This window comes from Anser anser (genome assembly GCF_964211835.1).
Source record: "Anser anser genome assembly, chromosome: 2".
In the NCBI taxonomy this organism is placed as follows: Eukaryota; Metazoa; Chordata; class Aves; order Anseriformes; family Anatidae; genus Anser; species Anser anser.
The window spans coordinates 159,828,368-159,843,206 of NC_139721.1; the positions used below are offsets into that span (position 1 = coordinate 159,828,368).

Here is a 14,839-nt window from a genome sequence, read left to right on the forward strand (position 1 = left end):
TCGCGAGCTGGGCTCAGCGGGGAGAGGATGAGGAGAGAAACCCAACACCCCTCTTGGCTCCGTGGTGGCTTAATTTAGAGCGCAGGGGCTCTGCTACGGTGTTTTTCCATTTAAAGCCGACCCTCATTCATCGGTCATGCACGGGGCGATGGCCCCGCCGCTTGCAGGGCAGTAGCAGCTGCTGGCCGTAAGCTGCCGAAGGGGTGGGCAAAGCAGATTTGCAGTGTCCCTTCCTCCTAATTTCCCCCTGCAGAGGACTTAAAAGTGTCTCCTCCTCACGCCTCGCCCTGCTCTGGAGCCTTTCCATCACCCAAGGAGTGCTGCTGAAAAGCAAGGTGACAGCCTGGGGTGGAGCGAGTGCCTCGGAAAGGTGACAGCCCCAAAATGCAAAAACCCCCGAGGGCTGAACGCGTGGGGCACGCAGCGCTCACAGCCCAAACCTGCAGCTCTAAATCGGAGCAGTTACAGTGGGATCGGCTCCGATCCTCCGCGCTCGGCTCGGCAGAGCCCAGGGCACAGAGAGCTTGCGCGTTGTCGATGCCATCTATATTTAACCGTGCTAATGCAACTTAATTCACGTTGCGGCCAGCTGGTTCCGCAGGCTGCACTCTTGCCGTGCCTGCTGTCCCTAGGTAGGCTTGCTCACGACAGACCGAGAGGAAAATGCTGACAATTAATCAAAGGTCATCGGGCTTTATTCCCGGCGGCTCAGCTGTGCTTTTAAAATCGGATGCATCCGTCAGGCACTTTCTGGCTGCTCCGTGGAAGTGCTCTGCCCAGCACTCCGGGGCGGGAGACAACCTTTGGCTCAGCCCAAGCGGTTGGAGGATTCGTGCTCTTAGCGCACACTGGCTAAAAGCTGGCTGAATCCTAACGGAGAGCATCCGCAGCCTCAAATACCTGCAGCAAAATTAACTTGGGCCGTTCTTCACAGCTTAACTGTAGCCACCAGCCTGCGTCAGCAGCACGGGGCGTTGTCACCACAAGCTTGTCCCTGCCATTAACTACGAGACTGAAAAAACTCGGAGTTTATCAAGAAGTGGCCTGTGACACGACTTTACGCTGCATGAAGGCTGTCCCAGAGAGGAGATGCCGGATACTCACGCCGCTTTTATCCAGCGGAGAAAGGCATCGTGATGGCTGGCTGCAAACCGAAGCCAGAGAAATTCAAATGAGAATGAAGGCAGGGGAGTTTCACAGGCTGGAACTTATCCGCCAGGAGAAACTTCCGAGGAAAGCAGGGGATTTTGAAGGTTTCAGATCAAGCCCAGCTGCATCTCTAAAAGAAACGTGGCTCAGACAGCACATCAAGCTTGCTGGGGAGATTCTGTGGGTGGGGAATGGCAGGAAGGGTTTTTGCAGGCAGTGACACCAGTATTCTCACTGGTTTTGGTCTCTGGGTGATGGGTTGGGAGATACGGGGCCGCTGCAGCCAGCTGAACTAGGGCTGCTGCTTCAAAGATCCGACTGGGTTTCTTATCTTCAGTGACAGAACTACACGCACTGGTAGAAAATTGCTCTCATACCTTGAAAAATGGGAATCAGTTCCTTAAAGAGTCAGCACGGAGAGAATTCAAAGTCAGGTCTCTCTGTTGGAGGTGCAGAGGGAACTTATTTCAAAACTCAGGTGGAAACTGAGAAGGGCTGGACTGCTCTGCGATCCCCCCTGCCCTGTGCTCAGAGACAGATCGCGTATTTCCATGAGGAACGTTCCTTACAGGTATGGGCTCCCTAAACAAGCCATTTCATTGTGACTTACTCCATCCTCCTTCTTCAAGGCACCCTGTGGTTGCATGTGTGAGTAAAAAAAAAGGGAGAAAATGCTTCCGTGCAACCCCAAACAAGCATATGTTTAAAGAAACAAGTGTTGCAGCACTTGCGAAGAAGTTTGCGCCACGTGCTAGCGAGCCATATGTGTTCTGTAACATACAGCGCTCCCATTCCTCTCGGAGTTTCCGGGGTTGACTCAGAGCCACCCCGGGAAGAATTTTGCTAGAGAGCGGTACGACCTTCACTGCTGCAGCACAAGGACGGGAGACAGATGCTGATCGCGTTTTGGGAAGGACGGCAGCTTTCCTCTCGTGTACTTACGGGGAAATATTATTGATTCACACTTCTGTGTAAGCGAAATCAGAGGCCAGCTGCAAGCTGCCAGCCTGAGTGTAGCAGCCACCGCGTAGCAAAACCTCCACAAGTCTTGCCACAGCTCAGGACACTTTTTAGGGTGTGCTCACTACTGAAGGTTCTGAAAATACCTGTCAGAGGTGTGCTGAACTGTTCTCTTTGGTCTGCTCACTCTACCTTGTGCATCATCAGGATAGGGCTGGGCAGAAACGAACCACAGCTCACTTGGATGAGACCCGTGTCTGTCTCCCGATCCAGGAATTACAGCTCCTCCAGCTGCCAGGAGCGCGTTGTGGGTTGCAGGATGTCTTTTCCTCTGATGCTCCTGGCAGGGTGAGCAGGAGGCATCTGGCAGCGAGCGGTTTCGGTCCTGCTTGTTCGAGAGAGGCACCTGACAGCTCTGCTCGGCTGTAAGCCAGCGCTGGGGGAGCGGAGCAGGGCTCTAAAGCACAGGCAGGGTTAACGGCCGGGTGCTGAGCTTCTCCTCACCTCCATTGCCTCCGGACTCTGCGACCTGTCCGAAGAGACACCTCCGAACCTGAGCAGGAGAAAGACGGGAAGCACACTGCTCTGACCACGTCTGGATAACTCCTGCTCCGCTCTCTCTGCTTTATCTCAGCGCAAGCAGAGCCAGAACCCGATCCTGATGCTGCGGTGCTTTGCCTGTCCCCAGCTCCACCCTGTGCTGGTTGGGGCTGAAATCCGACAAACTTCGCGCTCACAAAAAGGGGCTGACAAAAGCAAAGCAGAAAGAGAAGAGCTTTCAAAAGACTTTCATCTGAAAAACAAAGCGGCACTATTCAGAAATGACTAGCTCTCCATTTGCTTGCGATCCCCAAGGCTGGCTCTCTGCTGGCAGCCTGCATGTTAATGCCTTATTAGCTTGCGTTTGGTGTTCTCACCACGCTGCAAGAGCAAAGGGCAAGATGCGAGAGTTTTCAGCACCTCCAGAAGTCCCTCCTCTACTGTAGTAAAAACCTGCCTGTGTTCCACTAGCATTTCTTCCTAATGAGAACAAGATCTGCCTGATGCATGCCTGCAGAGACCCAGAAATTTGGGAATTGATAGCCTGGATGGCAAGTTTCACACGAGCTGTTACAGGGAGCTGGATTTAAGGTAAGTCCTACTGATCGTGGGAGCAATCTGCACAGTTTTCCTTTCCAGTGGAAACTCTACTGAGCTTCAGAAAACCCTGCCAGTATGTTCAAGCAAAGAAATAAGCTGGGATTGTCAACAGAGACCACACAAAATGCTCCTGCAGATACCCATATGCCAGGCTAACCCGCTCCCTCAGCACTTGAGCACCACAGAAAACCCCAGACGGGCAGGTGTCAGTGTGCAGATACACAAAGAGCTCAGTTTGTTCTTGGCACGGCTTCGGGAGGGGGCTGGCATAACTTTTGTGCTGCAGATTCCTTCATGTGCTGATAAAAGCAGCAGCGTAATGAATATTGAGCCCTCTCTAGGAAAATTTGTTTGAAGCTAGGGAGCTTTTGCCTAAAATCACACCGCAGAAGTGCAGCTTCCTAAAGCGCACCGAACTATGACACGTGCACCCTGAGAGCCAGCTGCTTGCTAACTCACGATTCGCTGACATGCAAAATCTTCAGTCTTTTTGGATTTAATTTCCATTTCTCATCCTCTCCTGCAAATGCTAACGACATGACATGATCCGAGGCTGCAAAACTACGCTTCCACTGCATTTCAATCCGTGGGCACGCTGCCTGGGCTCGCTCTCTCCCTGCTTTGCAGTCCAAAGGACTCTGAATATCTTGCTTAACTCTTCTCTTGTTTCTGCTGCCGAATGGCCTGTAGAAAGATATCCTTCACTTGGTCCATTGTGTCCTGGTACAGTTTAAAGTCTTCCTCTTTCTTTCTCACAGTAGTCTCCAAAGCAGCCTTCAGAGCTTCGTTCTCATCCAGCTGGATCACAAGCCTGTGAGGAAACAAAAGGCAACTTTCATATGAGCTGTGGAGCTTCAAAGCAAATTAGAACAGTGCTTCAGCTCCAGGGAAGAAAACACTGAACCACATGCTCTCTGGTAATTTTATAACAGGCTTGAGAAAGAGCAGACTTATAAACACTTGTTCCTTCTCTCTTTGAGATAGAAAAGGGTATTAGAAGACCAAATACTTTTCAGACTTTTTTTTTTTTTAATTATAATTTTGTTTTCACTAGTAGGTTGAAATCAATGGCTAAGGAAAGAAAAATAAAAAGAAAAAAGGTGTCTTTCTTGCAAGTGTTTTGTGCTGCTTAACATTGGCTTAACATTTCTGGGTGTAATTTTTAGGAACGTTATGTAAGAAGGACATAGACAAGAACAAACCAGAGGATCTGTGACTTGTACAATCTACTGTTTTTTATTTTCTGAGGAGCTGGTCCAGGTAATAGCACTGCTAAGAGGACAGCAATGAATCTGAACTATTGAGCTATTGAAAAAAGGTGGCAGTAACACAGCGTGGAGGAAGGGAGAACATACCTTGTGCTCAGCTCCTCTATCTGTGATTCCAGAGGCAGCCTGGAGAGCTGGGCTGCAGAGAGCTCTTTTCTATCACTCACGTTCAAGGTGAGTCTTGGGTGACTAGATTGGCCTGTAGATTTCATCACAAAATGGAGCTTTAGTAAAACAATCTTTTACACTTGGTGAGGCACCAAGTAAACCTCAGGAAATAGTGAATAAACGCTAAAGGATCTGCTTAGTTCTATGTACATCCAAAAAGATGGTGTAAATATATAGGACAGGCTTTTATTTTAATCTCCTTTTAGCAAAATTAAAACACGAGGTAGTAACATATATGTTTACCTGTAAAAAAAGACCATCCAAAATATTTAAGGCCCCCAAACGACAGGTGACAGAAGCAGTTGAAAAGTATTATTTTAACCTTTATCTCACCATTGTATTTCATTCAAGCTTACGACAACTGTTGCTTACTGAATGCCAGTGATGAGGTACGTGTGTGGCACGCACTGGAACAGTTTTTTTAAAGCACCTTTTGATGCTCAGCATACACACAGTGTGGGTTAAGCTCAGTAAAGCAATTAAATACGCCTGTATAGTCAAACTGAGACTGTAAATCAAGAGTGCTTTCCGAAATAAAGCTCTCTCAGAACGCGCAGCATTGCTCCTGCCATTTCAAATGGACACAACTTTCAGGGTTATATGCAAAGGGTTATAAGAAAATCTATCTCAAAGTTACTACTGGGCTTGGAGAATCAAAACTGTGACCGATCAAGGAATCTCTACAACAGAAGAAGGCTCAGAGAAGACAGGCAAGGATGATGTGCTCACGAAGCTCAGAAAAGAGCGTAGGAAGCAACCACAGCTGTCGTGAGAGAAGCTGAACTTATCTCAGCACCAAGGGGACTGGAGGGTAGCCTTTGCTGTAGATAAACGGCTGTGTCAGTTGAGTAAATGTAAACAGCCTTCCCTGAAACAACCCACAGAAAGTACTGGCTCAGCACAACACAGAATATAAAAATCAACCAGCAAACCGAACCTTGAAGAGAACAATGGGCTTGTGCTGGCTTCAACTCATGTATTCCTTCCTGGCAAATGGGGACAGACAGCATCGTGACACCCAGAGAAGTGACAGGAATCATGTTTGTGATTCAACTGTACATTGCAGTCGCTACATTGTGCCTGTGTTGTGATTTCAGTACATTGCTGACATATTTTTTCTAAATTAAAAGACATTAAACATTTTTTTCTAAATTAAAAACCCACGTATTGTGAAATATCTTCAAGTAAATTTGCTAATAAAACACTGAATCCTCCTCATGTGGAATACCTAAAAGAACCTGGTCAGAAAGTACTCTGCTCTGACAAAACCATATGGGGAGAAAGGTCCTGTTGTATAACAAACAAATGCTTTTGAACTCGATGTTGTGTTTCACAGGACTGAGGAAAACCTGCTTTTACTTACCCGTTCTCCTCTGGGATTATTCTTTGCTAATTAGAAATTTGGATAAGACAGATAAAAAAAAAAAAACAAAAGCACGTATAATTTTAAAACACGACTGTGTTGTTTCTAACTACTCAGCCTCATTATCTACTTCCCTTGAATTGAGGAGACTAGAAACATTAGATTAGCAATTAGATCAGCTCTCTCCAATTTTGCACTTTCAGAAAGAAAAGAAAATATTATGTTAATTAGTGGGTTCTCTAGTCTCTTATGTTCAAGCTTTTCATTCCTTCTCATTTCCTCAACTATCTGGCATGAAAGCGTTTAGATAACCTACACGCTCTGCTGAAGGGATGTATTACAGATTTCTAGACTTGTTCCTTGTACAAACTCCAGAGAATTTTGGCACATTACAAGGGGCTGGGCTCTCTTCAAACAACCGTGGTGAAAGAAACTGTTACCTACTCATCTTACAGACTCACAGAGGATTTCTTCTTGTTAGTCTTCTTGCCAATCCTTTTCGACATTTGCTTTTAGTCCTTAAGCAGACGAGGCTAACGAACTAAGTATTTAGTAAGAAGGAACCTGTCACGGTGGTAGGAACAATTTGCTTCCTCCAGCTGTGAAATGCCGGTCTCTCAGAGGTGAGTTACCACAGCGTTACAACAATTTGATCGAAATGGCTCAGAACCTGATGAGTTCATCACCACATCAATTTGAGGTTGCGAGGGAAAACGAAGTTGGGCACATGCAGAATAACAGAGTAACACATCAAAGCTTTACACTACCAGGCTGTATAAAAGTCTAAGCTCAAAATATCAGTTAAATTCTCCTCTAGAAGACAGCACCAAAATGCTCCCGTACTATTTAAGGCAGGGAGACAGAGGAAAAAACTTGTGATTGAGAGCTGTAGTCTCCAAACTCCCACCTGCCTATTACCTCTCCCTACGTACACTCCGATTTCTTCCTCAGAAGAAGCCAGCTGAGAGCTCCAACGTATCTTACATCAAAACCCTACTGAGAATCATAAATGGTATCACCCAATACCACTTCTGCAAGGCCCAGCACTGCTCTTCTGTTGGGATGAATGTTCCATATCCTAAAGCCCACAGGCTGCTGCACTTGGCTTCTAAGCACTCTTCTAACATCGTGCTGCAACTTTCTGCACCGTGTCAGGCTCTCAGCTAATACAGGTAAGACAGCGCTAAAAATCAGTGCTTTCAGAAAAAGAAATAAGTCAGTGTTGGCTGGAGCCCTTGTAAAAGACACAGCAGTTCTGCTCCAAGGAATTGATGGATATTTTAGAGAGAAGTAGGTTTCAAGCAATCCTTCAGTATCCCTGCAGGACAAAGCTCCTCTGCATCCTGTTCCTGCATACCTGGTTCTCTCTATATGCCGGATGAGTGAATGCCAGTGCTTCACTTGAGGTCCTGAGCACTGTGTACATCTTATACTGGGAAGCCTAGCTCTCCTGTGTGAATCGAGACCACAGTGAACAGCACCAGGCCTTTTCTTGCATCATCATACTGCTCCAGAGATGTTTTATTGCCAACCACGGCCAATAGCACTGCGATGGGAGTTGCAAATGCAGTGCACTTCGAGCAGCATTTCTTACCTCGCCTGAACTGCACCCTAGAGAGAAACAAGACACTGGAGCAGGTGAAAAGGGAGGTGACTGTTCATACAGGTGCTCAATACAGACCGGCTGTAAGAAGCTGATGAGGTAGGACCGGTACACACAGTAGTAAAAAGCCACACCACGCATCTGCTGCACTGCGGGGCTGTTGTCCTATGGCCAAAGATCATGTGTTCCTGCGTGGGGCAGGCCAAGAGCACGTACGAGCTCTGTTATGAGGCTTGTGACCTCTCCAGTCACCATAACTCACTCTGATGCCATCCCAGTATTTGCCAAATTAAAATGCTTATTACTACTGTTCGTCTCCTGGCATTTAAACTCCTTTTACTTTATGAAAATACATATAAAAAGGGAAGCCACTGGAAAAGTTTCCTTAAGAATATGTACCATTTTATTGGTTTAGACACCTTACAGAATCAGAGTCCTTAAGTAATAAAGAATCTGATCAGAGAAATAAAAATTTAACATCCATCATGAATTCTCCTCCTTTAACTATGCTAGTAAGGCTTTCATATTTATAGCAGGAGATTATCATGTTCATGGTATAATAAATTACACCAGATCTAATTACTACATCACCAGCAATACTTTCTCATCGACACTGACAGGCCTTAAATTGGGATGCGTCCTTTAATTCTGCTCTTAACCTTCAGATGAATCTCTCAGGCAGAAGTGGAAAGGGAACACAGCAGTGGTCACAGTAGAGATGCAGAACAGTGTAAAGTTCTTTCTCCAGACCATCATCCTGTGAAAACTACATAATGCAAAAGTCCTGGTCCCACTTAAATCTGTGTCAGAGTTCTCTTGAATTAAGTGGAGCCAGGATTTCACCTTCAGTATCAGCCCACTGCTCCGAGCAGGTCCAAATCCCTGTGTGTAAGGTCAAGCACTCGTGTAGGTTTGAGAGATGAGAGCCCAGATGTTGCTGCTATTAACCACCCAGGTAGGATGGGGGACACAGATGTAGATAAGAGCTCCACCTCACCTGTTTTGCTCCTCAGAGGAGGTTTCTGTGTACTTGTGTTCCTCCCAGGATCCATTTGTAGTTTTTCAAGCTGCTGCTCCAAAAGGACACATCGCCGCCGCTCTTCCTGAAGCCTCTTCTCAACTTCCAAGACTTTATCACTGCTTTCTTCCACCCTGATATGCAAAAAAAAGTGGTTCAAGCTTATTTATGTCCTAAGTATAAAGAATGAGCCAGTCTTAAACACTGAATCCTACTCCATAGCTCCCAGCAGAGGGAACAAGAGAAGTTTCCATGCATCCAAAGGCAGAAATCCCAGTGCGAATCTTCCAGATGACATCCTCTACATTTGCAAAACAGAATTAACTAATGAGTATAATTATAAATAATAGGTTGGCTAATGGAGGTTGCCTAGATCCCTTAACACCGGCTAAATTTCCCACTCAGATGAGCAGGCAAGCTGCAGATTGCTGAGGGGAGATCTTTTATTAGAGCAGTAATAAACTGCATCTTTTTAAACACTGGGAAAAATTTGGAAGGAAAATAGTTTATAAAAACATTGTCAAGCATTTAGCTGTTCTGCGTCAGTTATCTGCGAGTACGAAAAGAAGCTGGACGTTGCTTTTAATAAACTTGGCCATTAGACACTACCGTGGAAGGAAGCGGGTGGAAGAGAAAGCGATGCAGTAAAGGAAGAGCAAACTACCCATCTGTTCACCTCACATAACACCTTATAAAATTAACCACAAAGGTTTGATGTGCACCCACGGATGTAGTCAGTGGTGCACCTCGTGGGGAGCAGAGCCTGACACCAAATGATTTAGAGGAATTTAAAGCTAGAAGGAATCCTGAATTGACTGACACACTGTATTGGATAATGCAAATACAAAAAAAATCCTCCTTGGCCCTATGGGTGATAGCTGATTACTCCTCAAATCAAGAGACTTGATTAGTCTTATTCCCCTCCTAGCTGGCAGAACTTAAAAAAAAATATTACAACTATAATAAAATTATATCACTGTCTTAAAAGTCTAGCTACAGGCAAGGCTCCAACCTCCTGTGGCAGTGAATTAGCAGGCTGGTGACATGCTATGTGAAATTATATTTCTCCTCAGTGGTTCTGAATTCATTAAACTTTCGTTTGACCAGGTGTTCCCCTAGCACCCGCGTTAGACAAACAGTGGAGGAAAAATGACAGAACTCGTTGGTTTTTATGAAATCTTCTGCCAATATGTGCAGCAAACTGAAATCTTGCTCTAGCTCTTTCCCTTCCTCAAGCAGGGCCCAATCCTACAATCAGCCTACAAGCGAGTGTCTTCTGACAGCATCTTCTGCTCTGCGGTGAGCGGCTGTGAAACACGGTCGTAAATTCTGGCAGCTGCTGTAGGAAAACGCTACTCTCATAACCATTCTCAGTGCTCTTCTCTTGGCTTAAGCATTATATATGTTCCTGGAGCTTTGTTGACCTGTGCTCCAACAGGGGAAAGGAAGAGGAGGAACACCTTACTTTTTTACATATATTCATGTTGAAATACGACTGGATGCTATATTATCCTGAGGTCTTCCAAGAATTATTGCACATAATCTCATAAAATTTGCTTTACCTGCAGGAGCTCTTGATAAATGTGTGATAACCGTGGAGCTGCTGAATCATCACTCTGTGGCACATTTTACTAGTAACTGCGCATTTCATTGACTCTGCGTTCTTCATTAGCCCATATTCGCAACGGCCCCAGTTCAGAAATCACCCAGACCTCTATCCTTACCTAATTGCACAGCTCTATTAGTCACTGGGCTTACAGACATAAATAAAATCCTCCCAGTGCACGTTTCTAGGATTTAGCCCTTAAAAGCACAGGGGATGATACCTTTAGCACAGTTTTAAAAACCACATTTTTCTGATTGTGATTAATTAAAAGTCAGGTAAGTGAGATGATGATAATGAGTGCCAAATAAAGCAATCAAGCAAACAGTACCTATTGTATTTAAAAATACCCAGACAAAAATGTGTCTTCCTATAAACTGGAATACAGATTTGGGAATCAAAGCATATTTAAATCAAATTCTCTAACTGGGAAAAAGTCAGTAGCTGAAAGGTGTCTAAAGATAAAAGACTTTGCTTTCTCTGCCCTAGCTCGGTTTTAACATTGTCTTAAATTGAATTGAATAATGGGAAAAAAATGTCACTGTTATGCTTCAGTTAAGCCAGAAGAAATTCATTTAAAAGAGGGTACGGTGAAACTTAAAAGAATGTGAAAAGCTTCTGGAACAGAAATCAGATTATAACTCTAATTACAGTATTTAGTATTGGTGAATAATATTGCTGCCTAAATAACACCACACACATAAACACACCAACTCCAGCTTTATCTGAGTGTAGCAAGCTTGAAGATGACTCCATTTTTTTCTGCACTTTGTTCTAAAAGAATTTTAAAAAATGAATCATCCAGTAGGCAGTGAAATTGAGCAGAATAATTTCAAACACCCCTATTTAAGGCAAGTTTCACAGTGGCAGAGTACAGCATACCGGACTGTCTCAGCTGCTCCTTAATCACAGCATCCCACAAAGGGCATGGGCAGAATCAGCCACTACCTTTTCTGCAGCACAGTGACCAGTTCCAGGAGCCTGTCTCTCTCCACCTCAGCAGCCTGGCAGAGAGCCTTGTGCTCTGTGATCTGCGTCTGCAGCACTTTGAAATCCAGGCTGTCGGTGCCAGCAAGCCTAAAAGCAGCAGAAGCGTAAAGAGTCTGTTTCCCATTTCACGAATGAAAGAAATGAAACAAAGACAGCGTTTGAAAAAAACATATCAAAATACACTTCTGAAACCCGAGCCAGAACGCACAGCCAGGCTCACTAACTCCCCCCAGCATCGTGCTTGATACTGCAGTACATGGAATAAAAATAGGTGGAAATAAAGCCGCTCTGAGTTTCACTAGAAAGGCCTTTCCCCTTGCAACGATGCTCTCCCTTCCCATCACCCTTGAAAACAAAATTCCCGCACCGATCAGTTCACTAACGCTTGACTCTCCTCCCGCTGCTCCTGCCAAAGAGAAGCCTGCACGTGGATTCTCCAAAGTGCTGCGCTAAGCTATTAAATGGCACGCTATTGATTTTCTTTAACTGAAAGGCTTCAGGCAGCATTAGTAAAATGGTTATTCTTGTGCCGAGTAGGTGATGAAAGGAAGGGGCAATTTTTCCACGTATCCCATTACTATGTACTTCGTTTCTTCTACCTCTGCACGGGAATATTCGAGAATATTTCCTTTAGAGCAAAAACCAGGAGAAATCTTGGTGGCTGGGGATGACAAAAAGGGAAAAGGGGATTTATGGGGCATAAAACTAGCAATCAATTAAAAAATTAAGACAGCAAGGAGACACTGCAGCCTGCGTCAGAACCCTTTGACAGTATCACGTGGAAGGGATGGTAAAAGTTGTTCGTTTGGGAAACAAGGCCGATATTGCTGAGGGCTGCCAGCAGCTTGTGGAGCGTTGCAGGTTTCCTCTCTTGTTCGTGGCGAAGTTCATATACGTACCTTCCAGGTGGGATGTTATTACTGAGAAGGGGAGGTTGAGTAGCTGCCGACTCTACAAGCATATGGCCCATCTTGGACACTGCGCTACAAGGGAGAAAGCTCTGTTAAACAACGAGATCTACTGAGAGCAGTCATCCAAGAACTCCTCTGACTTTTCACTGTCTGTGTTTATTGTGGCCTTTCAGGGGAGAGACTCCCAGAGCCTCCTACGAGGGTATCACACAGGCTGGGCATACACAGCAGCTCACCTTGCTCTCCGTCCCCAAAACGCACTGCAAAACCACGTTGTGCGTCCCGTGTACAAATACCATGGCTCAATTTTTGATCTCTGTGCTTCTGGAGGCACTTTGCTGGCCCTCCACGCCAGCATTTTGGAGCTGCGTGTCACAGCATGCGGATGTGGTGAGCAGGAACAGCTCTTGACCCTGCCTGGCTCAAGCTGAACAGGCAAAGAGCCACAGCAGCAGCCACTGCCGCTCTGTTTCCTTACGGGCACTGCCTCGGACCCTCGCACAGAGCACTCTCATCGCACACCCCCTAGGACGCGAGCCAAGGACAGGTTACTGGGTTTCTTTGCTGGTGTTTGCGTATCGCATGCTTTCCTAACCAACCGAACCCCTGTTCTGCAGCAAGGTGCAGAACTTTCCTTTCCAGGTGTCTTTTAAAAATATATTTTATAGTTTTTTGAACTCTTCTGCTCTTAGGAAGATCTGTCAGACTTACGAATATCAAGATCTTAGGAAGATCTGGCAGACTGCTAACACTAGAGTATCACTTCCAGCCTGGATGAGTTTTATGCATCTGCGTGCTTGGGACGTAAAATTCCAGTGTTTGTTTTCCAGTCTTGAATTCAGCTGCCTGAAGGCCATTCCCTTTTCCTTGCCTTTGTGTTTCCTTGCCTTTAAGCTGCAGCTAACAGAGGATAAAGCCTTAATATTGTGGACCAGGCGGAGCTGCCTTCTAGGCTGTGACTGGTTAATCCATCCTAAAATCAAGTTAAGGTTGGTAATGACAGAAGAGGCCCAGTCTAAAAATGAGGATTTTTACTCTGACATCTCCAAGGGGCTTTAGCTCCTATTTATAGCATTTTTCATTTCATCTTTCCTGATAGGAAAAGATGATTCGCTAAAGCAAAATGGAATAGAGGGTTCATCAGCATATTAAAGTTAATGGAACGAGTGAGCCCTGCTGACCAAATTATTAATGGCTCTTGCAGTTTTCAGACTCTTTCACTGCCCATCTGACACGTCAGCCATTGTCAGGACAGAGCTATGTCAGTCACGTACACAAAAAACAATGTATGTGTTGCATTTAGGGGCTTCTACAAAGCCCATACCCAGCCTAGATTTCCTGTTCACCCTCCTTCAAATATCAGAGGATATTTGAAGTAATTGGTAAAAGGAAAAAAAAAAGTAGATAAAATATAGATTGGCACCACGAGAGCACAACGTCTGTGGAGTTGGAAGTGGGAGAGTAAAGTCAACCAACATTGGAGACGCTACCACTCTGCCAAGGAAACTTGCATCTAAGTTCTAACTCTCGTTCCAAAACACTCTGAAGAACATTTCTTAAGTTTTGTAGTAATGTTCTACTTAGACTTAGGGATACATCTGACGATTTTCAGGCCAATCGCAGTGTCTAAAGTAACGTGGTAGGCTAGTTAAAATTCCATAGGAGAAATTAGTTGTATCTTTAACTTAGTAAAAGAATTTCCTCCTTCCTCAGAAGGCCGGTCTCAACTCCTCATTGTCAATTAGACCATGAACTCTTTAGCACCAAACCCAGTGTTTTAACAGGATGGGATACAACTTGTTCTGGTGCAAGTTATGGCACCTTCACACAGCCAGAGTGAGCCAGAGCTGCCTCAGTGTGTACAAAAATCAGACTTATGACTATATTAATATAACTTACGTGGTCCTAAATAAGGCTTTAAAAAGGATGTTTGTTAAGAGTAAACAGCGTGGTGTGCTTTCAGCATTTCTGCAAGGAAATCCTACTCAAAGCATCTTTATTGATTTAAATAATGCACCGGTGATTTAGTGCTTACCTAAAATGGGGCTATGTATTAATTTGCCACCCTGCTTTCAGAAGGCTGCTCATTAGAAACCCTGTTTCTCATAAGAGTCATGAAACACAGGCACTTAAGTTAACCACATAAACATTATCTGAGCCGGAGAAAGAGAATTAGCTGCACTGCCATCATGCCAAATGTAGTAATGTCTGCAAGTCTGTGCATCTTTCTCTGTTCCAGGACAAAAGTCCAAGAGACAATGTGATTAGAAATTCCCATATACTGTAAACAGCCCACCACAGCCGCTGGCACACAGCACTTGTGGTTTGATACGGTTGTCTGGGAAAACCGTGCTTCTGAATAACTCACAGCAACCTAAAACATCGACACTAGGCTCTTCTTACCGAGCGGATTCAATCCTTCCAGCCTGATCACCGCCTGATGGCAGAGGCTTAAGCAGAGTAAAACGTGGACCTTCTGATTGCTCCGAGGGTGGTACAACAGCAGCTCCTGGATCGTCCCCTTGATGGGCAGATTTCTTCTGTTAATGGTGGAGAAGGTTATAAAACCAATGACACAGTTCAAAGGAAAAGAGCTGCACTAACGCCTGATCAGCAGATTATGGTTATTGCTACAAGCATGCCAGAACTTTTGATTTACAGGACCT

At 45.1% G+C, this 14,839-nt stretch overlaps 1 protein-coding gene across 5 annotated transcripts in view; it reads right to left on the minus strand.

Annotated features, from left to right (window-relative positions):
* Positions 1–673: 673 nt before the first annotated feature.
* The window catches only part of CCDC13 (coiled-coil domain containing 13), a 34,978-nt gene continuing 20,812 nt past the window's right edge, over positions 674–14,839 (minus strand). For 3 of the 5 annotated variants that reach the window (XM_083822961.1, XM_083822962.1, XM_083822964.1), the window contains 6 exons: positions 14,577–14,713; positions 12,162–12,245; positions 11,221–11,349; positions 8,649–8,803; positions 4,605–4,716; positions 674–4,060 (listed from right to left, as the gene is read on the minus strand). In XM_083822961.1, the coding sequence (XP_083679087.1) occupies positions 3,901–4,060; positions 4,605–4,716; positions 8,649–8,803; positions 11,221–11,349; positions 12,162–12,245; positions 14,577–14,713 (777 nt within the window). In that variant the 3' untranslated portion in view covers positions 674–3,900. Of the gene's footprint in view, positions 4,061–4,604; positions 4,717–8,648; positions 8,804–11,154; positions 11,350–12,161; positions 12,246–14,576; positions 14,714–14,839 lie in introns of those variants that run through there. The other 2 variants (XM_083822963.1, XR_014579196.1) reach the window with 2 other exon arrangements.